At 51.3% G+C, this 23137-nt stretch overlaps 1 protein-coding gene across 10 annotated transcripts in view; it reads right to left on the reverse strand.

The window, feature by feature from the left end:
* Positions 1-23137, reverse strand: part of C19H16orf96 (chromosome 19 C16orf96 homolog) — a 72414-nt gene that overhangs the window by 47341 nt on the left and 1936 nt on the right. For 6 of the 10 annotated variants that reach the window (XR_011384447.2, XR_007915637.3, XM_070063985.2 and 3 more), the window contains exon 1: positions 567-1675. Coding sequence is in view for 7 of the 10 variants with exons in the window: in XM_070063985.2 (XP_069920086.2) it covers positions 567-986 (420 nt within the window). In the remaining 3 variants the exon portion in view is untranslated. Of the gene's footprint in view, positions 1-566; positions 1676-4663; positions 4871-6859; positions 6955-23137 lie in introns of those variants that run through there. The other 4 variants (XM_089321286.1, XM_089321285.1, XM_089321287.1 and 1 more) reach the window with 4 other exon arrangements.

Consider the following 23137-nt stretch of genomic DNA (forward strand, 5'->3'; position numbering starts at 1 on the left):
CTACAGCCGGAGCTACGCCGATGCAAAGCCAGGAGCCAGGTGCTTCCTCCCGGTCTCCCATGCAGGTGCAGGGCCCAAGCGCTTGGGCCATCCTCCAATGTCTTCCCAGGCCACAGCAGAGAGCTGGACTGGAAGAGGAGCAACCGGGACTAGAACCTGGTGCCCACATGGGATGCCAGTGTTGCAGGCGGAGGATTAACCAAGTGAGCCATGGTGCTGGCCCCTCCCAAATAGTTTCACCACTCCTAGAGGAACCCCCACTCCCACAAGGCTAAAAGTTACTTCCCATCCCCCACACCACACCAGCCCCTGGGAACCACCAATCTGTTTTCTGTCTCTGTGGATTTGCCTGATCCGGACATTTCATATAAATGGGATCAAACAACACGTAATTTTAGTTTCTGGCTTCTGTCCTCAACGCCTGACTCAGGAGGCAAGCCTGCAGTTTTGGTTCTGCCTGATCCTAGGCCCTGTGCCATCCCGCTGTGGAACAGGACAGCCCACTGTGAGGCAACAGGTGAGAAAGTGCGGCAGGAGCAGGGGGCTCCCAGGGGCTGGGGGCTCACCTTTGTCAGGGCCTCCTCATTGCCCTCCACTTTCTTCCGGAGCCTGATGAGCTGCCACAGGTTCTGGGCAGGCTGGCCGGTCCCCTTGCTGCCTGCCAGCAGCTGGTCGGTCGAGGGCTGGTCCTGCAGCTCAGCCAGCTTGTTCTCCATCGTGTTGATGCGATCCACCATGTGGTCGAAGATGTTGCCGAGCCGCTTCATGGGGTTGAGGATGGGCTGGGCGTCTCCTTCCCTGGGCATGAACATGATCTGTGAGGTCTGGAGGAAGTCCTCGTCCCCCGAGAGGACCTTCGAGAGCTCGGCCAAGTGGATGTGCTCCAGGATGCCCTGCAGCACGAGATGCAGGGCCTTGAAGTTCACCACCCCGCACTGCGGGATGGCGATGTTGGCCAGCTCCATGAATGTGAGCGAGAAGCTCATCCTGAGACGGGTGTGCTGGCGGGGCTGGGTCCCAGGTCCTTCTGGACAAGCGGTAGCTGTCCGTGATCCCAAGGGCTGCACGGACAGGAGCTCAAGGAGGCAGCGAGTCACAGTGGTCCGGCAGGAATGGCCTCTATCCAGACTGGTGGAACACAGGGCCGAGGTTCTGGTTGCTAGGACACCAGAGAACACGGTCAGGTGGGCAAGTGCGCTAGCCCAGCGGAGCTAGCTCTATCAGTGGGCGGAGCTCCTGCTCTATCAGTATTTGATGAGTCTGGACAGGGAACATGAAGCTTGTTCGTTACAGCCTTTGATTACGTAAAACAGACGACCCTTTCCAAGAAGTGCTTGGTGAACTGATAGGTAACTGGCCCCTCAGAAGTCTCTAAAATCAGGAAGATTTCTTGGGGTTGGGAAGATCTAAGTGTTTTTGTTTTTTGTTTTTTTGTTTTTGTTTTTAAGTCAGAATTACACTGAGAGAGAGGAGAGGCAGAGAGAAAGAGAGAGAGAGAGGTCTTCCATCTGCTGGTTCACTCCCCAATTGGCTGCAATGGCTGGAGCTGCATCAAACTGAAGCCAGGAGCCAGGAGCCTCTTTCGGGTCTCCCACACGGCTGCAGGGGCCCAAGGACTTGGGCCATCTTCTACTGCTTTCCCAGGCCATAGCAGAGAGCTGGATCAGAAATGGAGCAGCCGAGTCTTGAATTGGCACCCATATGGGATGCCAGCGCTTCAGGCCAGGGTGTTAACCCGCTGTGCCACAGCACCACCCCCCTTATTTTTTTTTTAATATTTCTTTTTTATTTGAAAGGCAGTATTACAGAGAAAAGTAGAGGCAGAGAGAGATCTTCCATCTGCTGATTTACTCACCAAATGGCCACAAAGTCTGCAGCTGGGCCGGTCGGAAGCCAGGAGCTAGGAGCCTCTTCCAGGTCTCCCACCTGGGTGCAGGGGCTCAAGCACTTGGCACACAGCCATCTTCTGCTGCTTTCCCAGGCCATAGCAGAGAGCTGGATTGGAAATGGAGCAGCCAGGACTCTAACCAGCGCCCATAGAGAATGCCGGCACTGCGGACGGCGGCTTTACCCGCTACACCACAGTGCTGGTCCAAGTGGCATCTTTTTTTTTTTTTTTTTTTTTTTTTTTTTTGACAGGCAGAGTGCACAGTGAGAGAGAGAGACAGAGAGAAAGGTCTTCCTTTTGCCGTTGGTTCACCCTCCAATGGCCGCCGTGGCCGGCGCACCGCGCTGATCCGATGGCAGGAGCCAGGTGCTTCTCCTGGTCTCCCATGGGGTGCAGGGCCCAAGCACTTGGGCCACCCTCCACTGCACTCCCTGGCCACAGCGGAGAGCTGGCCTGGAAGAGGGGCAACCGGGACAGAATCCGGTGCCCCGACCGGGACTAGAACCCGGTGTGCCGGCGCCACAAGGCGGAGGATTAGCCTAGTGAGCCGCGGCGCCGGCCTAAAGTGGCATCTTGACTATTGTGCAAACATGCCTTCCCCAAGGCCTAGTTTTGAAGAAAAGAGGACACAGAGAAAGATGAAGAACTCAGCTGGCTTCAAGACATGGCCTAATGCCCATCCAGGAATTCCAGTTTTCCATTCTATGTGCTCCGAGTCCTGGATGTCCTTGCTCGTCCAGAAAGCTCAAGTGATGACTTCCTCATCAAACTCTGCTCTCTCCTCTTTGAGCTGGGCTCCTGGGCAGGGTCTCAGCTCTGCTCTCAAAGTCTTAAGAACATGGCCTTGAGCCAGTTGCTGCAGAACTGGGAGGCAGGGTAGGGCCCTGCCGTCAGTTCTGGGACAGGAGAAGGGTGGGCTGGTAGTCTGGCTCCTAGGGAATTCTGCAGGGAAGGCTCTCCACTCAACACCCAAGGCCCTGACTCTCAGCCTACAAAGCACTGCAGTCCCACGTTCTTGGCACACAGCATGAATCCCACTCACAGATTCTGCCAGCCGAGGGCCAAGCTCGCCTGGCTCCTCAGGGGTAACGCTGGACAGTGTTACCCCTGCTGCTACGCCAGTCTGCTCTGGGTTCGTGAGATGGAGCCCAAGTCCCTCTCTCACTGGCTGTGTCACCTTGTGCAAGTGACTCAGCTCCTCTGAGCCATGGCTTCCCCTAACTGCCACACAAGGAAATTAAACCCTTTCATTGGGGTTGCCACGATGGCCAAAAACGATACACAAGGGTACTTCAAAATGTTTGTGGAAAAATGGAATTAGATGATAAATTAATTTTTGTGTAAACAATTTCAAAACCCATGCATAGTTTTTTTAAAAAGACATTTATTTATTTGAGAAGCAGAGTTACAGTTACAGACAGAGATGTGGTGAGCAGGGCCTGTCTCCCGCAACATGGCAAAATAAGTACTGAGACTACCGAGAGTAGATTAGACCACTGAGACTATTAAGACTAACTCTATGCATCTGATCTCCCATCATATGGCTCTGAGAGAGAGTAAACAAATCTTACACAGCTGCTTCGCTAAATGCTAATTCCTGACCCAACCCCTGTTTGGAAAAAAGCGGCGTGCTCAGCACGTGGGCAGCAGAGCACGGATTGGTGGGAGAGGACTATAAAAGAGAGAGACAACATGCGAGCCCCCCCCCCCCCAGAGAGTCGGTCAGAGAGCTCATTGGTGCCACTCCTCCGCGGAGGCGGGGGAGTGGCAGCAAATCTGGGAAGGACCGGGGAAAGAAAACAGCATCCAGTCCGGTGTCGTTCCTCCGCGAGTGGGGGAGCGACACAGAGAGAAAGGTCTTCCATCCACTGGTTCACTCCCCAAATGGCCGCAACGGCCGGAGCTGGGCCCATCTGAAGCCAGGAGTCAGGAGCTTCTTCCAAGTCTCAGTGTGAGTGCATGGGCCCAACCACTTGGGCCATCTTCCACTGCTTTCCAAGGCCATTAGCAGGGAGCTGGATTGGAAGTGGAGCAGCCAGGACTCGAACCAGCATCCATATGGAATGCCAGAGCTGCAGGTGGAAGCTTAACCTACTAAGCCACAGCAACAGCCCCTATAGTTTTTTCGTAGTATGCATTTTCTATGAGCTTTCTGAATTCTGAAGACCCCTTATATGCCAGGTACCAGGCCAGTGCAGACTCAAAGGGCTCCCTTCCAGAGCCACCTGGTGTCCCACTCTGGCCGATGGCTGGGGCACTGGCACAACAGCCCAAGGAGAGTCGTTTTGAATTGACACAATTTTCAGGGATGTTGTTCACTAGTCCTGTGTTCTTGACCTCATGCAAACGCTGCTATGGAGGCCAGTAGTGCTCCATCCGTGAAACCCAGGAGGAACACTGGCCCCTCTGGGCCACAGGGCCAGTCTGTGCTCTTCAGACACACAGGCCTGCCGGGCAGGGACTGCCCACCTCCACACGGTGGGAAGGAAAGAGGGCTCCTGTCCGCTGCGTAAGGGATACGTACGGCCCCACTGCAGTCTAGGCCGCTGGGACACTGCTGCTTCTCTTTGGTAACAGCTTTATGGAGATGCAGTTCATGTACCGCACAAGTCACCCACACGAAGTACACAACGCGGTCACTTTTCGTGTGCTCCTAGATGTGTGCAAGCATGCCCATAATTAACCTGAGCACACGTCCGTCAAGACAGAAGGCAACGCCCCTCGGTGAGTGCACTCCCTCTCCAGCCCGGGCCCCACCCATGAAGCCACCAGTACCTTCTGCTTCCATGCGTCTGCCAGCTCTGGGCAGTTCAGACTGGTTTCTTGCTCAGCGCGAGTTCTCTGGGTCCATCTGTGTTGTCACATGCGTGTGTTGGTGCTTCGAGCTTTCCTGCGGCTGAGTGACATTCCACCGTCTGGGTGTGTGCCTCCGCCCACGGACACATGGGCTGTTTCCACCCCTGCTGGCCATGAATGCTGCTGCTGTGAGAAGCAGTGCACAGGTTTTGGCACAAGTCGTCAGAGCTCCTGCACACGTGGGTAGGTATACTGCTGGGTCCCCGGGTAACTGCGGGGACATTTAGAGGAACTGTCCTGCTATTTTACAGAGGGGCTGCCCCAGGTTACATTTCCCCTGGAAACCTGAGAGGGTCCCTTTTTTTTTTTTTTTTTTTTGACAGGCAGAGTGGACAGTGAGAGAGAGAGAGACAGAGAGAAAGGTCTTCCTTTTCTGTTGGTTCACCCTCCAATGGCTGCTGCGGCCAGTGCACCACACTGATCCGAGGCCAGGAGCCAGATGCTTCTCCTGGTCTCCCATGCAGGTGCAGGGCCCAAAGACTTGGGCCATCCTCCACTGCACTCCCGGGCCACAGCAGAGAGCTGGACTGGAAGAGGGGCAACCGGGGGAAGAATCCGGCGCCCCAGTACTGCCAGTACTGCAGGCAGAGGATTAGCCTATTGAGCCGCGGCGCCGGCCATAGGGTCCCAATTTCTCTACATCCTCACCAACACTTGCTAGTGCCTGTGTTCTTGATCCTACCCACCAGGCAGGTGGTGGACACTTCTAAATACTGTGGGTCCAGCAGTGTAAATAGTCGATGGCTAGGCTTTTAAACCCCCCCCCCCTTTTAAATTTGAAAGGCAGATAGAGAGTGAGAAAGAGATCCTTCATCTGCTGGTTCACTCCCCAAATGCCTACAACAGTTAGGGCTGGGAGCCAAGAACTCAATCTAGTCTCCTATATGGATGGGAGGGAACAAAGTCCCCAATCACCTGCTGCCTCTCAAGGTGTGTGCATTAGCAGGAAGCCAGAACCTGAAGCGGGCCTGGGACCTCAACCCAAACACTCCAATATGAGATGCAAGCAATGTCTTAACCCCTCAGCCAAATGCCTGACTCTAGTGGGTTTGTTTGTTTGTTTGTTTTGGTAAAGCCTCTTGGCTTTCTAGAAAATACCAGCAGGATTTGTAGCAAGAACTCAAGGCTGAGGTTTGTCAGTTAAGGACTCTGGCTCTGGCTGGAGGATCTGGTACTACAACCAATGGCCAGTTTCTCTCTCTCTTCATTCTGGAACAATGAGAACTGATTCATTTTCACTGAGGGCTAAAGGCTTTCCACTCACCACAGACACATGCTGAAGCCTCTAAACACACCCATGAGGCAGGACTATCACTGCCCTCGTTTTACAGATGAGTCAGCCAAGGCTCAGGCAGGCTAGGTCACTTGCCCCAGGGCGCAGAGCAGCGTGATGTAAAGCCGATGTCAGCCAGAGTTCACAGGTCAGGTGCAGTGTTGCCTTCCAAGGCAAGCAGGGCAGGGCAAAGTCGCGGTGCTGGTAGCCGCTGGGCCCACAGTGTGTGTTTCCTGGGGATCTAAGCGGGGGAAGCTACCAAATGAGCACAGGCTACAGCAGAGCAGAGGTGGAAAGTCACCTTAAAGACCCCAAACCCAAGTCAGGCCTTGGAGACTGGGCTGCAATCTGACCGCAGAGATGGTGAGATATCCCACAGTCCTTAGGACCGTGCCTGGGACTTCTCATTGTCTACATTGTCCAGTATGTATTAAGCACTGCTTATGTGTCAGGTGCTGCTCTTAGAAGCGAAAAGGGGTCAGCACCACGGCTCACTAGGCTAATCTTCTGCCTGTGGCGCTGGTACCCCGGGTTCTAGTCCCGGTTGCCCCTCTTCCAATCCAGCTCTCTGCTGTGACCTGGGAGTGCAGTGGAGGATGGCCCAAGTCTTTGGGCCCTGCACCCGCATGGGAGACCAGGAAAAGCACCTGGCTCCTGACTTCAGATCGGCGTAGTGCCGGCTGTAGTGGCCATTTTGGGGGTGAACCAACGGAAGGAAGACCTTTCTCTCTGTCTCTCTCTAACTAACTCTGCCTGTCAAAAAAAAAAAGGGGGGGGCAGCAGAAAGGGACAGGCTCAGCCAGCAGCTCAGATGACTGTTAGATGCTTGCACTCCGCAGTACCTGGCTGCGTTCAGTCCTCAGCTCCTACTGCTAACTCCAGCTTCCTGGGAATGCAGACTCAGCGAGGCAGTGGCGATGGGCAAGTGACTGGGTCCCTCCACAAATGAGAGAGACGCGGACTGAGTTCCAGGCTTCTAGCTTTGGTCCCAATTAGGGGCTGCTGCAGGCATCTGGGGAGTGAACTAGTGGGTGGGGGCTCTCTCTTTCTGTCTTTCCACCTTTCTGCCTTTCCCCAACCCTCCAAAAATAGTAGAGGAGACCAGAGAGAGCAAGTCTGATGGAAGTCTCTAACCTAGTGGAAGAGACAGATAATTATTTTCTTTTTTGACAGGCAGAGTTAAATAGTGAGAGAGAGAGAGACAGAGAAAGGTCTTCCTTCCGTTGGTTCACCCCCCAAATGGCCACTGCGGCCGGTGCTGCACCGATCCGAAGCCAGGAGCCAGGTGCTTCCTCCTGGTCTCCCATGTGGGTGCAGGGCCCAAGCACTTGGGCCATCCTCCACTGCCTTCCCAGGTCACAGCAGAGAGCTGGACTGGAAGAGGAGCAACCGGGACAGAATCCGGCACCCCAACTGGGACTAGAACCCTGGGTGCCGGCGCCATCAGCAGAGGATTAGCCAAGTGAGCCATGGCGCTGGCCCAGATAATTATTTTCTAACAAAGAAATAAAATAATTTGGGGACCGGCACCATGGCATAGCAAGTAAGGCTGCTGCCTGTAACGCCGGCATCCCATACGGGAGCCAGTTTGTGTTGCAGCTGCTCCACTTTCAATCCAGTTCCTGGCTAATGGTCTGGGAAAAGCAGTGGAGGATGGCCCAAGTGCTGGGCCCTGCTATCCTGGAAGAGGCTCCTGGCTCCTGGCTTCAGCCTGGCCCAGTTCCGGTTGTTGTGGCCATCTGGAGCGTTCACTAGAGAATGGAAGAAATTCTCTCTCTCTCTCTGCCTCTACCTCTCTCTCTGTAACTCTTTCAAAATAATAGATAATTTGAAAAAAAGAAATAAAACAACTTCAGGTAGTGATAGAGGTTATATATGTAACAAAACAGGACAGAATCAGAGGGGTGAGGGGCACTGATTCAGGTAGGATGGGGTGGTAGCCAGCATCGAAGCTCCTGGACTCGCACTGTGTGGTCTTCTTCCCCATGGTATCAGGCCGGCCTGAAGGGCCCAATGAATTCGGTGCAAGTGACAGGACGCCCTTTCTGAGGCCAAGTTCTGAAAAACACGGTGGCTCCTTTCTGGTTGCTTTCTTGCTCTTTTGTATCACCTGCTTTGGGGACAGCCAGCTGCCTGGTCTTGATGACACTTGGGCAGACTTAGGGACAGTTCCATGTGGTACAGATGGCAACAGCCAGGGAGGGGCCCGTGGACGTGGGTCCACATGTGGTCACGCTTTGAGACAACTGCAGTCCTGCTGCGACCCTGACCCCACACTTGGGAAACCGGAGCCAGAACCACCCAGCTAAGCTACTTGGGAGTTGCTGGCCCTCAGAAACCACACCAGCTGATAACTTCCTGTTGTTTTCAGCTGCTGTGTTTTGGGGTGATTTGTTACATGGCAACAGACAACCCACAAAGCTGTCAGGGAAGGTGTCTGACACTGCCATGAGGTGGAGCAAGACCTGAATGAACCAGTGACTGAAGAGCCATGGGAAGAGCACTCCAGCCACAGGGTATGGTGGTGCAAAGGCCCTGAGGCGGGATGAGCTTGGTGTGGTCAGAAGCAGACAGAAGGCCAGTGTGCCCACAGTGCAGTGAGCTACTGGCAAAGGAGAGAGAATGAAGCAGGGCTGGTAAACCATGGACGATGCAAGTGATGGCCTCTGCCTAAAGGAGGCGGCCCTAGGGGTGCTCTGGTTCTCCCTGTCTCCAAGCTGAAACCTATGTCCAAACCCTTGGTTCAGGTCTGATACTGCCTGTGTGCTCAACACGTGCGCTGGAGCTTCAGCTTGCTCACGTGTGACGGGAGAAAAAGAATCTTAGCTGAACTGATCTCATACACCACCAATGTGTATTTACTCACGTACAAGCATTCCTTCACTCTCCATTACAGAATGGGAAAGGACCACATGTCACGTGTGATCTGATGCCCACTTATGATACAAATGCAAAGCAGAACGAAACCCCAAATCCAGCCAGTTTGTTAGACTCGAAAAGATCGATTACAAAAACCACTGTTCAGGCCTGGAAGTAGAACTTCTGGCAAAAAGGAAAAGACGTCTCGGCTGTTCCTGCAGAAGAGGCCTCTGTGGCATTGCAAGGGTGCTCCTGGCTTCCCGAGAAATGCAGGCCCCAGGACACTCTTGGGCTGAGGGCGCCAGGCGGCAGCAGTGTTTGCACTGCTCAGTTCTATCCCCGACATCAGACAACTCCAGGTCAAACTCATCACCATCCTCTGGACGGCTGGCTGGAGCCAGAAGCCAATTAACAGGGTTGGAAGCAGTTATTAGCGTTTTCCTCTTCCTCCCAAATAAACTGATGTCAAACACTGTTCACCTGTTTTGCCTAGACAAGCCATTTCTCATGCCAGGTAAATAGCTGAGGATAACCAGGAGATCCCACAGCACTGCAGGCTACCTGCCCCCACACAGAGGCAAAAGGTTCAATTGGATTCTACAGGGTCGTTCCTGGCTAGGTGTGAAAAGTCAACATGGAAACTGCTGCGTCTGTTTCCCAAGTGCAGGACCAATTTCTCTCTCTCTCTCTCTCTCTCTCTCTCTCTCTCTCTCTCTCTCTCTTTTAAGATTTATTTATTTATTTGAGAGGCAGAGTTAAAGACAGAGAGAGGAAGAGACACACGGAGAGAGATCTTCTATCTGCTGGTTCACTCCCCAAATGGCCACAAAAGCCAGAACTGGGCCAAATTAGGAAGCCAGGAGCCAGGAGCTTCTTCCAGGTCTCCCTCCAATTCTTTCTTAAACATCTTAAGGGGCTGGCATTGTGGCACAGCAGGCTAAACCACCACTTCCTGTGACACTGGCATCCCATACGAGCACTAGTTCAAGTCCCAGCTGCTCCACTTCTCATCCAGCTCCCTGCTGATGCACCTGAGAAAGCAGCAGAAGATGGCCCAAACATATGGGAAACCCAGATGGAGTTCCCAACTCTTGCCTTTGGCCTGTCCTGTCTAGTGTGGCCATCTAGGGAGAGAACCAGTGGACAGAAGATCTCTCTCTCTCTCTCTCTCTCTCTCTCCTTCTAACTCTGCCTTTCAAATAAATAAATTTAAAAACAAAACAGCTTCAAACTGGCCCCAGACTAATCTGCTAGAATCCGTGGGCACCCAGCTCAAGATCCAGCTGCTCCACTTCCGATCCAGCTCTCTGCTGTTGCCTGGGAAAGCAGTGGAAGATGGCCCAAGTGCTTGGGCCCCTGCACCTGGGTGGGAGATCAGGAAGAAGCTCCTGGATCCTGGCTTCACATTGGTCTAGCTTCAGCCACTGTGGCCATTTGGGGACTGAACCAGTGGATGGGAAGATTGATTTCTCTCTCTCTCTCTCTGACTCTCTCTATCTCTATCTCTATCTCTATCTCTAACTCTGCCTTTCAAATAAATAAATACATCTATTAAAAAAAAAAAAAAAAAAGCAGCTGTGGGCACCATGGCCAAACCTCAGTCTAGGGATCAGTGCACTCAGCCACTGGTCATCTCAGGCAAGACCCTTGAGCCTTGGCTTTGTAAAACGTGGCTAACAGCCCTAAGCTGACAAACTCAAAGGGCAAAGAGACAGTGAAGAGGGTTTTCAGGATGACCACAAGGTCATCAGGAACCCAGTGTACGCAGCCAGGTCACCGAGCAGTGGCATCTAAGCCGCCAGGCATGCTACCCCGGGGTGGCATCTTGCCCAAGCCCACCTTCCTGGCTCCCACCTGGGCCAGGCTCTCCAGCCAGGAAACAATTCTGTGAGCAACTGTGACCTTCCAATCAACTCCTTTTCTGCTGGGAAACCAGCGCAGTTTCTGTTGCCTGAAACCACGATCCTGGCTGACCCCCAGCACCACCGGTGAGGCTGGTTCCTCGCTGTGTCTAGAAAACAGAGGGAGCTCGGGGAAGGGGCTGCGGTCTGGCAGAGGTTATGACAGCCAGAGTCGTGCTCACACCCACACAGGAGCGTGTGTGCAGGTGACAGGATGGGGCTGCGGGTGCCTAAACTTCCTGGAAAGATCAAATTTTCTACTTATCCAAGTCCCTTGACAAGGCCTCAAACCGGAGCTGTCCACACACTCCTGGGAGGTGCCTAGGATTCTACACTCGCCTCTCCACAGCCAATCGTACGACACCTGTCTGTTTTCGACCTCCCAGTCCCCTCCACTGCCCTCCCTGCCATCACCAGTGCTGCGGTCCACGTCACACCTCTGCGCTGGCCTCCTCGGCGTCTCCGCGTATCTACCCCAGCCTTCCTAGACCCATTCTCTGTTCAGAAGCAGTGCTCCTTCAAACAGAAATCTCCGTGCCACCTGCATCAAGTCAGGCTTTCGTAACTACATCGAAACAGCTTAGAAAAGGTTTATTTGGGCTACGGTTCTGGGTTCACAGTGCAGGACTGGACAGCCCTGCTGGTTCAGGCATCTGGTGACCTGGGAGGACTTCAGAGGAGCCCTCATAACACCAGCCAGGAAGCAGAGAGACAGAAAGCAGGCGCATTCCCGTGGCTCTGTTTACACAGCCATGATTCGATCATGGGGCTGAGCCCCAGCAACCTACTGCAATCCAATCATTTCCCAAAGACCCCACCTTCACACCACAACTGGATGAGGCCTCCACTCAGTCTATCAACCATGAATCCATTATCCATTAATGTAAAACCTCAGGATTTAAGTATCTGCATAAGGTTGGGGGCCAACTCCTGTTCAAACCATAACATCGCCCCTGCTTGAACCTTCACAGGGGCTGGCACTGTATTGTGTCAGCACCCCATGTGGGAGTGGTTCAAGTTCCAGCTGCTCCACTTCCAATCCAGCTCCCGGCTAATGTGCCTGGGAAAGCAGCAGAGGATAGCCCAAGTGCTTGGGTCGCTGCACCCATGTGGGAGACCTGGAAGAAGCTCCTGGTTCCTCACTTCAGTCTGGCCCAACTCTGGCCATTGTGGCCACGTGGGAAGTGAACCAGTGGATGGAAGACCTCTGTCTCTGCCTCTCTCTCTTTGTAATTCTGCCTTTCAAGTAAATAAATAAATAAATAAAATTCATCATGACGTCCCATGGCTTCTAGATCAAATAGCAAGCCACCTGATGTTCCTATGAACACAGCTGTACAAATATCTGTTTGAATCCCTGCTTCCAAACAAAACTGTTGTATCATACAATAATCTCGGGTTTAGTTTTCTGAGGAACTGCCGCATTGTTTTCCATGTTGGCTGCTCCATTGCACACTCCCACCAGCAAACACAAGAGTTCCAATTTTCTGCATCCTCACCAGTACTTGTTATTTTCTTTGGTAAATGCCGTCCTGACGATGTGAAATGATTCTCACTGTAATTCTGGTTCCATTTCCCCTTGTGATTTATGAAGCTTTGTGAGCAGCCCTTGTGTGGGTACTAGATGTTTGTGCCTGTTCTTTGGAGAAGTGTCTATTCGAGCCTTTTGCTTACTCATAGTTGGGTTTTGGGCTGCTGTTGAGTTGTAGGAGTTGGTTACTTACTCTGGACTAATCCCTTTCCAGCTGACTTTCTTTTAGTCCCCTTTCTTGCCTTGTTCTCTCCTCCCACAAGCCCTTGGCACGGGCAGTTGTCCTGGCTGCAACACTCTCCCTTCCCTTGTTCACCCTTCAGAAGTCAGCTCCACCACTTTCCAAGAGAAGCTGGGGTAAATGCCTCCTCCTCCGGGTTCTCGGTGCGTCTCAGGTCTTTCCTTCACACTCTCGTGGCAGGGACTTGTGCTGTTACTGACCAGTGCCTTTCTCACACACTACTCTGTGAGCTTCTGATGTAAACCCTGTCTTCCTTTCACTAGGATTTGGCTTGTAGAGAGCACATTATAGATGCCCAGTAAGTAGTGACAGACGAAAGAATTGTGTAAGTAACCTTTCTCACAGGGAGGACCAAAGGCAGGTGTATGTGTGTTTGGCGAATAGAGGAAGGATGATTTTGACTTTTTGTCTCTGTTGATACACAGAAGGTGGGTTAAATAATATAAAAGACACAAAAGAACTCGAAGACCATCTGCAGTTATGCTGTATGAGGGCATTTCAAAGGTTCATGGAAAATGTAATTAAAAGATAAACTGATTTTGGTGGAAAGAAAATTTTGAAATCCATGTAGTTTTTGCATAATATACATTCCCCATGAACTTTCTGGGAGTGCTCTCATATGCATTTTATTTTTTTTATTTACCTGCTTAAAGCTTTCTTATTTACATAAAATGTTCTTTGTGGTTGATTCCAACTCTTGAGGGAGCTGTGTTTTGGTTTTCTTTTTTTTTTTTTCTTTCTTTCTTTTTTTTTTTTGACAGGCAGAGTGGACAGTGAGAGAGAGAGACAGAGAGAAAGGTCTTCCTTTGCCGTTGGTTCACCCTCCAATGGCCGCCGTGGCCAGCGCGCTGCGGCCGGCGCACCACGCTGATCTAAAGCCAGGAGCCAGGTGCTTTTCCTGGTCTCCCATGGGGTGCAGGGCCCAAGCACTTGGGCCATCCTCCACTGCACTCCCTGGCCACAGCAGAGAGCTAGCCTGGAAGAGGGGCAACCGGGACAGAATCCGGCGCCCCGACCGGGACTAGAACCCGGTGTGCCGGCGCTGCAGGCGGAGGATTAGCCTAGTGAGCCGCGGCGCCGGCCCTGTGTTTTGGTTTTCTATGCTTAAAATCCCTTAATTGTTGCTATTGCTGTTGGTGTGTTTTCTTTCAAGGTGGGTACTTTCATATAAAATCTTTTTTTTTTAATTTTTATTTATTTGAAAGAGTTACAGAGAGAAGTAGAGACACAGAAAGAGAGGTCTCCCATCCACTACTTCACTCCCCAAATGGCTTCAATGGCTGGAGCTGAGCTGATCCACAGCCAGGAGCCAGGAGCTTCTTCCAGGTGTTCCATGAGGGTACATGGGCCCAAGGGCTTGGGCCATGCTCTGCTGCTTCCCCAGGCATATTAGCAGGGAGCTGGATAGGAAGTGGAGTAGCGAGGACTTGAACCGGTGCACATATGGGATGCTGGTGCTGCAGGCCAGGGCTTTAACCCACTGCGCCACAGCATCGGCCCCTAAAATCTTAGTTTTAATTCCTTCTCTGGCAATTCTTTCCTGGATTCATTGCTTTCCATAATGGTACCTGAAGTGGAACCAGCATCCTAAAGTCACCAAGTTCAAACCTCCTACTCCAATATCACATGATTTTCTGATTCTTCTAGTTAACAAAAAATGTTGCTGTGGCGTAGCGGGTAAAGCTGCTGCCTGCAGTGCTGGCATCCATACGGGCACCAGTTCATGTCCCAGCTGCTCCACTTCCAAAAAATGTCCTGATGAGCTGTGCACTACTGAATCTCATGCACAGGGAACATTTTCAACATCTAACATCTCTGGGAGCTGACAGGGCGTCCCCTGTCCGAGCTTCCTGGGCTCCAGCACGGCGGCCGTGGGGACGTATAGGCGCACACCGCACCACCCTACCACTGCTGAGGACTGCATCTTATTTTTTTTTTATTTATTTTTTGCTTATTTGAAAATCAGTTACAGGCCGATGCTGTGGCTCACTAGGCTAATCCTCCGCCTGCGGCGCCGGCACCCCGGGTTCTAGTCCCGGTTGGGGTGCCAGATTCTGTCCCGGTTGCCCCTCTTCCAGGCTAGCTCTCTGCTGTGGCCCGGGAGTGCAGTGGAGGATGGCCCAAGTCCTTGGGCCCTGCACCCCATGGGAGACCAAGAGGAAGCACCTGGCTCCTGGCTTCGATTGGCACAGCGTGCCGGCCATGGCAGCCATTTGGGGGGTGAACTAACGGAAGGAAGACCTTTCTCTCTGTCTCTCTCTCTCTCTCACTAACTCTGCCAAGGAAGGAAGGAAGGAAGGAAGGAAGGAGGGAGGGAGGAGAAAGGAAAGAGAGAGAGAGAGAGAGAGAGAGAGAGAGAGAGAGAAAGAAAATCAGTTACAGAGAGAAGGAGACAGAGAGGAGATCTTCCATCTGCTGGTTCATTCCCCAAATGGACACAATGACCAGGGGTCGGCCAGGCTGAAGCCAGAAGCCTGGAGTTTCCTCCAGGTCTCCCACATGGGTGCAGGGGCCCAGGCACTTGGGTCATCCTCTGCTGCTTTCCCCCTGAGCATTAGCAGGGAGCTACTGGAAGCTGAGCACCCGAATGGGATGACGGCACTGCAGGCAGAGGCTTAGACGGCACTGCAGGCAGAGGCTTAGCCGTCTACTTCACCCTTTGTCTTCCTTCCACACAGTGACCACACAAGCACCATCCCTCTGACCCTGCTCGCAATTACTTCTGATGATTAAATTAGCCCTTGTAGATAAGATTCCTTTTTCTCCAGGTCTTCCCGAGATTCCTCTCCCTCTGTCTCGTCTTTTAACTATGATGTATCTGGCTGAGATCTCTTCCAGTTTGTCCTTTTCTTAGAGTTCAGTGAGATTCTTGACTGTGTACATTAATGTCGTTATTTATAAAAATAAATTCAGAAACTTTTCAGCTGTTAATTCTGTGAATATTTTTCTCGTTCCTCCTCTCTTTCTCATTCCCCAATGCTACTCTCTCATTATGCAGATGCTGGTGCGTGCAACGGTGTCCCCCTTCTCTGCACATCTGTTCATTATAATTCATTCTGTTTTCTCTCTGGTCTTTGAGCAGCCCAGTCCCCATCAATCTGGCTTCATGTTTGCTGGTTCTTTCTTCTACTAGTTCAAACACCTTTGTTTCATAGATGAGGAGATGGGAATCAGAAAATTGAAGTCGTTTGTCCAAAGTCACATATAGCGAATAAGTGGTAGGGTCAGGGCCTGAATCTAGGATCTCAGCTCTCACCCTACCAATTACACAGTCATTCATTCATTGCACAACCATAAATGGAACGTCGACAAAATGCCAGCAACAGTTCTATGGGATAGAGAAAATCAGAGAGAGAAAACGCCTGCCATTACAAAGGAGAGGCAGACAGCAGATAAGTAAACAAACAGATGAATGCCAACTACTGTGAAGAAAACGAAGCGGGCAGGGAGACAACAGCTGTGGCGGCAGGTGCTCAGGGAGGCCCCTCTGTGGAGCTGACCTCTGAGCTGAGACCTGCAGGCACCCTGGTCGAGACCTTTCTCCTCCTTCTCTGTCTTTGCAGTATCAGAACAAGAGTTACCACAGAGGAGGTCTCAGTAATGCTCACCACGTGGAGAAGTCTGTGGAGCCGGTCAATGATGGGAACACTGTAGAATAAACGTCAACATCTGAATCACTCGGAGTTTCTGGCTAGAGTCATTTAGCACTTAAATGTGAAGGTCTGGCAGTGCCAAGCACTGGCAAAACATATGAACAACAGGCCTCTCATACCCTCCGGTGCAGTGCTAGTTGGCAGAACCACTTTGGAAAAGAACCTGGCAAGATCCACAAAGCTGAACAGACGCCCATCTGGTGAGCCAGTCGTTCCACCCCTCGATGGGCATCCAGAAGAAATACAAGCAAACTGTGTACCACAACGGGAAAGTCCTGATCACCATGGCCCCAAACCCCCAAGTTGGATTACCAGACACCCATGAGCAGCCAGACAACTGTGGTACATTCACACAACGGACTTTTACACACCAATGAAAATGCATTCAATGACATGGGTGACTTTCAGAGTCGAGGCCATTACACCATGGGGCCAATCACTAAGGTGACGTGGGTGACTTTCACAGTGACACTGATAAAACACAATAATCCGCAGTGTGGATCCGGGGCCTAAGTGGTGCAATAATGGAGAAAACGCACCCTCGGCGGCAGAAGTCGTGGTTACCGCAGGTGAGCACGCCGGGGAGGGAGTGTGGCCAGAGATGCCGGGGACAGGTGCACTGGTGTGCCGGGCTGGTGAGCATCCTTGAAGCGTGCGCTCCTGATGCGGCACTTTCCTGCATCACCGGCCTGGAATCCACAGCAATCAACCAATTCAGTGATGCAGCAGTGTGGACTCCAGAGGCTGCTGGCTCAACCCCAGTGGGCTCCTTCCTTGTCCTGTGCTGGTGTCATGGCAGGTTTCTGCCAAGAACTGCCTGAGCATCACAACAGCGTCCTTTCTCACCTGCTCCCATGCCTGCAGGGCAACACAGTCTAGAATCACGAGTCGGTGGGCCACTCGAGCTCGTTCCCCAAACCTTGGGAAGGCTCAGGAGCCGGAGGTAAGCGCTTAGAGATTCCCTGTGGAATGGAGGAGCTGTGTGCGCATGCTGCTTGGCACAGCACCCAACAGAGTGCTCGGCGGCGTCAGCTGTGTCTCCTAAAATGAGTGCATGATTTTGCTTGAGGCTTTCAAGCTACTGCAGCACCATCCTGATGGTGGGGAGGGAGGTAATGCGGAAACGAAGGCAAAGGCGCTTTCTCAAGACGGCTCAGTCTCTGCCCCAGCGGCAGAACCGCATCCTCCCACCTGCACTTCTGCGTTTCGGAAAGGACATGCCACACACTGCAGCTGGCTCCACTCAAACAGAAGGGGCACAGAAACAAGCAGAAAGAGCCTGCTCTCAGGAGCCACGCCAGTGACTTGCAGTGCAGGACGATGAGTGGAAGGGCCACAGAAGGGGTTGCTGGGAGCCGGTCATGGCCTGTCCAGACGAGGTGCTGGCTGCTCATGGGCCCCTTTCCCTACTGAGACTCAGGTTCTACTCTCAATTCTGGCCTAAAAGAACCAAACTTAGAGGGATCAACATCATCTCTGGGGCTCGCCATGCAGGGAAAGGCAAGGAGGGAACTTCACCAGGTTCCTTGTGCCACAGCGTTGCCAGCAGATGGCTCCGGCTGTAGGACGGCGGCGGGAAGAGCTCCCATGCTCCCCGCTTTGGGCTGCTCCTGCACAACCTAGGGGGCAGACGTCCTGGGAACGGCGGGCTGACCCTGCTGCCGGCCACCAGGTGTTCACCCGTGTGCATGAGGGAGATCTGGCGGCAGGGCCGCCACACAAAGGCACCTGTCCCTGAAGAGGTGCTGCGCCTACCATGGTAAAATCTGGACTAAAAATAAGTGGCAGCTGGCTTGGCAGAACAGGTGTGAGGCCTGAAGGCAGCGTTGGGCGCCGGGGGAGGAAGCCAGTGACACAGAAGGAGTCAGGCTCTGTACAAAGCAAACAATCCCTAGAAAACGATGGGAGAGGCAGTCACACTGCCGGGCTGGAAGCGACACCTCCTGGGACATCCTGGGCTCCTGATCTCCAACACACCCAGCGAGGATCGCAGAGCAAGCAGCATGAGTGACAGCGCCCTGTCCTTGCGTGCAGATGTCTGCCTTACCTCCTTTCATTAGGTATTGCTTTGGGTATAGCCCCACTTCCTACTCCCTTTTTTTGATAACAGCTGCATTAAGATAGAATTCACACGCCATACCATGCACCCATTTGAAACGTACAATTTGGGGTGGGTGTTTGGCTTAGCAGTTAAGAACCTTCATTCCCTATCAGAGGGCCTGGGTTCAAGCCCTGGTTCCTCTCCTGATTCTACCTTCCTGCTCACGTGTACTCTGGGAGGCAGCAAGTGTGGTTCAAGTCATTAGGTTCCTGTCTAATGGGAGACCTGGACTGAGGTCACATCTCCTGGCTTGGGCCCGGCCAAGTCTTGGCTACTGTAGGAATTTGAGGAGTGAACAAAGGGATATGAGCTTTGTCTCTCTGCCACTTAAGTAAATAAATAAGTACATACATAAAAAAAAAAAAACATACAATTCAGTGACTTTTAGTATATTTTCAGATGTGCAACCATCATGAAAATTCTAGAACATTTTCATCACCCTAAAAAGAAAACCTGTACCCATTAGCATTTCTCTCCATTTCCTCCAACCCTAGATACCACTAATATCTCTATTTCTATGAATTCCTTATCCTGGACACTTTATGTAAATGGAATCATATGATATGTGGTCTTCTGGCTTTCACTCAGCATGATGTTGATGAAGTTCACTCATGTTGTGGCATTAATCAGTACTTCTTCCCTTTTCATGGCTGAATAATATTCTATTGTGTGGACAGATGACAGTTTGTTTATCTATTCAGCTGCTGATGGACATTTGGGTTGGGTCAAAGACAACTAGAGCTGAACAAGGAGATGCAGCTTAAAGACAGATTTTATTCAGGACTATTGCAATACAGGGAAGGGATCTCAGTTTGGAAATAGGTCCAGCTCTGAACACAAGAAAAAGTAAGCATTTACAGCCAGGAGTGGAGGGGATGCTGGTGCGTGGCAAGTCCTAGGAAAGAACGTTTAACTCGTGGCTAAACTTGACCAAACGGGCAGCCCCAGGTGATGAGACATCACCTAGGGGATAGTGGAGAATGGGGACTTTGGTCAGATATTGAGGGCAGCAGATTCTGACTAAACCAACTTAACAGGATTCTTGCTAAAACTGGGTCCCACAAAGACAGACAAGGAAGCCCAAGAGTCAAGGCCTAGCTGGCAAGAGGAATCAGAGGAGCCTAACCAAAGTTTGTTCAAGCAGAGAGACGGTTTGCCCAGTTGTCTTCACTTTGTCTGTGATGAATATGAATGTTCATGCTAACACATGTGAGCAAATGCTGTGAACATCTGTATATAGGTGTATGTGTAGGTTTTCAGTTCTCCCAGGTATATTGCTAAGCGCAAGATTTCTGGGTCACGATTGACTGAGGAACATTTACCTTCACATTTGCATAAATATTCCATTGTCACATTGTTTATTGATTCCTGTTAATAGCAGGTGAGAGGCCTGTGGTGCACGACACTCAACAGACAACACTTGTACTGACTGCTGGCTGCCACGAAAAATGGCTTCAATGCATTAAGCATTCCATGCTCACAACAGCCCTATGGAGTTAGGAAATTCACCTGTTTTAACCAGGGCCATACTGTGATATGGCCTAAGACTTGAACTCGGCTCCATCTGTCTAAATCTTAGGCTGTCAAACCCTCCACTACCCAGTGGACTCTGGAGGTTTCAGTCAAGTTTCGCCCAAGGCCTGGCCTGTTCAGGTCTGCAGGCCCCATGCTGCCCGACTTCTCTCTGGGCCATCTTTGCCCTCCCTCCTCTCTGAAAGTCTCTAGTCTGGATTCATCATAGAGCCCCTTCCCTCCTTAAAAAGGTCTTCCTGCTTCTAATTTCCTTTTTTTAAAAAAAAAGATTTATTTTTTATTTATTTCAAAGGTAGAGTTACAGAGAGAGAGCAAGAGATCTTTCATCTGCTGGTTCACTCCCCAAATGGCAGCAAGAACCAGGGCTGGGCCAGGCCAAAGCCAGGAGCCAGGAGCTTTATCCAGGTCTCTCATGTGGGTGGCAGAGGCCCAACTTCTTGGGCCACCTTCCACTGCTTTCCCAGGCACAGTAGCAGAGAGCTCTGCCTCAAATTTCTACCCCTTCACACTTCCAGTAATTTGTCTAAAACACAAATCCGATAATATGACTCAGCTCAAAATTCTCAGGGCAGGTGTCTGGCCTAGAAGTTAAGTTGCCAGTTGAATGTCCATGTCCCACATCATAGTACCCAGGTTCAAGTCCTGGCTCTGTCCTTGATTCCAGCTCCCTGTTAGTGGTACCCTAGGAGGCACTAAGTGATACTTCAAGTACTTGGGTTCCTATCACTCAGATGGGAGACCTGGATTGAGTTCTTAGCTCCTGGCTTGGGCTTGGCTCAGCCCTAACTGTTCTAAGCACTTGGGGAGTGAAATGATACACAGGAGTGATCTGTCTCCTTGAATCGCTGCCTCTCAAAATAAATTTTTAAAAACCTGAATAATTGTTTAAAAAATTAACAAAACTCAACAATATTTCTAAAAGGTTCTTTACAAAATTATCAACACTAACATCCAAATGAACAGGATAAATTACTTTTTATTTATTTATTTATTTATTTTGACAGGCAGAGTGGACAGTGAGAGAGAGAGACAGAGAGGAAGGTCTTCCTTTGCCGTTGGTTCACCCTCCAATGGCCGCCGCGGCCGGCGCGCTGCGGCCAGCACACCGCACTGATCCGATGGCAGAAGCCAGGTACTTATCCTGGTCTCTCATGGGGTGCAGGGCCCAAGCACTTGGGCCATCCTCCACTGCACTCCCGGGCCACAGCAGAGAGCTGGCCTGGAAGAGGGGCAACCGGGACAGAATCCGGCGCCCCGACCGGGACTAGAACCCGGTGTGCCGGCGCCGCAAGGCGGAGGATTAGCTTAGTGAGCCGCGGCGCCCGCCCTTATTTAATTTTTAAGTATTTATTTGAAAGGCAGAGTTACAGAAAAAGAGCGGAGGAGGAGACAGAGGGAAACAGATCTCCCATCCACTGGTTCACTCCCCAGATGGCTGCAACAGCTGGGACTGGCCAGGCTGAAGCCAGGAGCCAGGAACTCCATCTGGGTCTCCTCCATGAGCAGGAGGGGCCCAATCACGTGGGCCATCTTCTGACGACTTCCCAGGTGCACCAGCTGGAAGCAGAGCAGATGACTTGAACCCACTCTGATATGGGATGCCAGGGTTGCCGGCAGTGGCTTAACCGGCTGTGCCCATGGCAGGGCCCCAGCAGGATAATTTCTAGTTCATAGGCTGGTCTACAAGCCCTCAGCTTTCCTCATGCTCTCCCCCCAATTCCATATTCCACCTTCCAGCCACACAGCACTACCTGCATTTCCCCAGACACTGTGCATTTTGTTCCTCTACAACTGCGCACTAGTAGCTCTCTCTGCTTGGAACTCCCCAAGTCCCTTCTCGCACCCAAGGGGCTCCTACACAGCCCTCAAGCCCCAGTTCAAATGTCCATTTCCTCTCAGGAGCCTTCCTCGTCTGGTTACTGCCTCCCCTGGATTCCCAACGCACTGTCTGACATCTTCAACTCTGTTATACTGACTCCCTAGCTGCACTGTGCGCACATGAGACCAAAGATGGAGCTTTGTTCCAGTCTGTGTATTTTAGACACAGAATAAGACCTTGCCAGGTTGAATAAGTAAATATGAATAAATGCTCTACACCTGTGGCTAGTCCAAATTGAGATGTGCTGTAAGTATAAAATACATACTGGATTTTGAAGACTTAGTGTTTTAAAAAAGTATCATTTATATTTTCATATGATTAAATATTAAAATATTATCTTGTATATATTGGATTAAATATGAGTACATAAAGAAGTTTGTGGAAAATAGACTTAAAAGATAAGTTTATTTCAATGCAAAAATTATTTATTTTTGACAGGTAGAGTTATAGACAGAGAGAGACAGAGAAAGGTCTTCCTTCCATTGGTTCACTCCCCTAATGGCCGCCACGGCCAGCGCTGTGCTGATCCAAAGCCAGGAGCCGGGTACTTCCTCCCGGTCTCCCATGCGGGTGCAGGGACCCAAGCACCTGGGCCATCCTCTACTGCCCTCCCGGGCCACAGCAGAGAGCTGGACTGGAAGAGGAGCAACCGGGCTAGTACCCGGCGCCCCAACCAGGACTAGAACCCGGGGTGCCGGCGCCGCAGGCAGAGGATTAGCCAAGTGAGCCACAGCGCTGGCCACATGCAAAATTCTTGAAACTCATGCATACAAGGGTCTTTAAAAATTAAGGAAAAAGGGGTATTATAAAACAACTATGAATGGATTTCAAAATTCTTTTGCATAAAGCTGTATTTTAACTTCATGTTCCATTAACTTTTTGAAGTACTCTAGAATATTATTATTTTTATTTATTTATTTTTTAACTTTATTTTATTTATTTATTTATTTTAATTTTTTGACAGGCAGAGTGGACAGTGAGAGAGAGAGACAGAGAGAAAGGTCTTCCTTTTGCCATTGGTTCACCCTCCAATGGCCGCCGCGGCGCTGCGGCCGGCGCACCATGCTGATCCGAAGGCAGGAGCCAGGTACTTACCCTGGTCTCCCATGGGGTGCAGGGCCCAAGCACTTGGGCCATCCTCCACTGCACTCCCGGGCCACAGCAGAGAGCTGGCCTGGAAGAGGGGCAACCGGGACAGAATCCAGCACCCTGATCGGGACTAGAACCCGGTGTGCCGGTGCCGCAAGGCGGAGGATTAGCCTAGTGAGCCGCGGCGCCGACTTTCTAGAATATTATTAAAATTACTTTCCTCTTATATACTTTTCAAACATGACTGGTAAAAATTTTTTAATTTTTTTAACATTTATTTATTTGAAAGTCAGAGTTACACAGAGGAGAGGCAGAGAGAGAGAGAGAGAGAGA

The sequence above is a fragment of the Oryctolagus cuniculus genome, chromosome 19 (assembly GCF_051225735.1).
Source record: "Oryctolagus cuniculus isolate XC-2025 breed Fujian yellow rabbit chromosome 19, ASM5122573v1, whole genome shotgun sequence".
NCBI classification, from domain to species: domain Eukaryota; kingdom Metazoa; phylum Chordata; class Mammalia; order Lagomorpha; family Leporidae; genus Oryctolagus; species Oryctolagus cuniculus.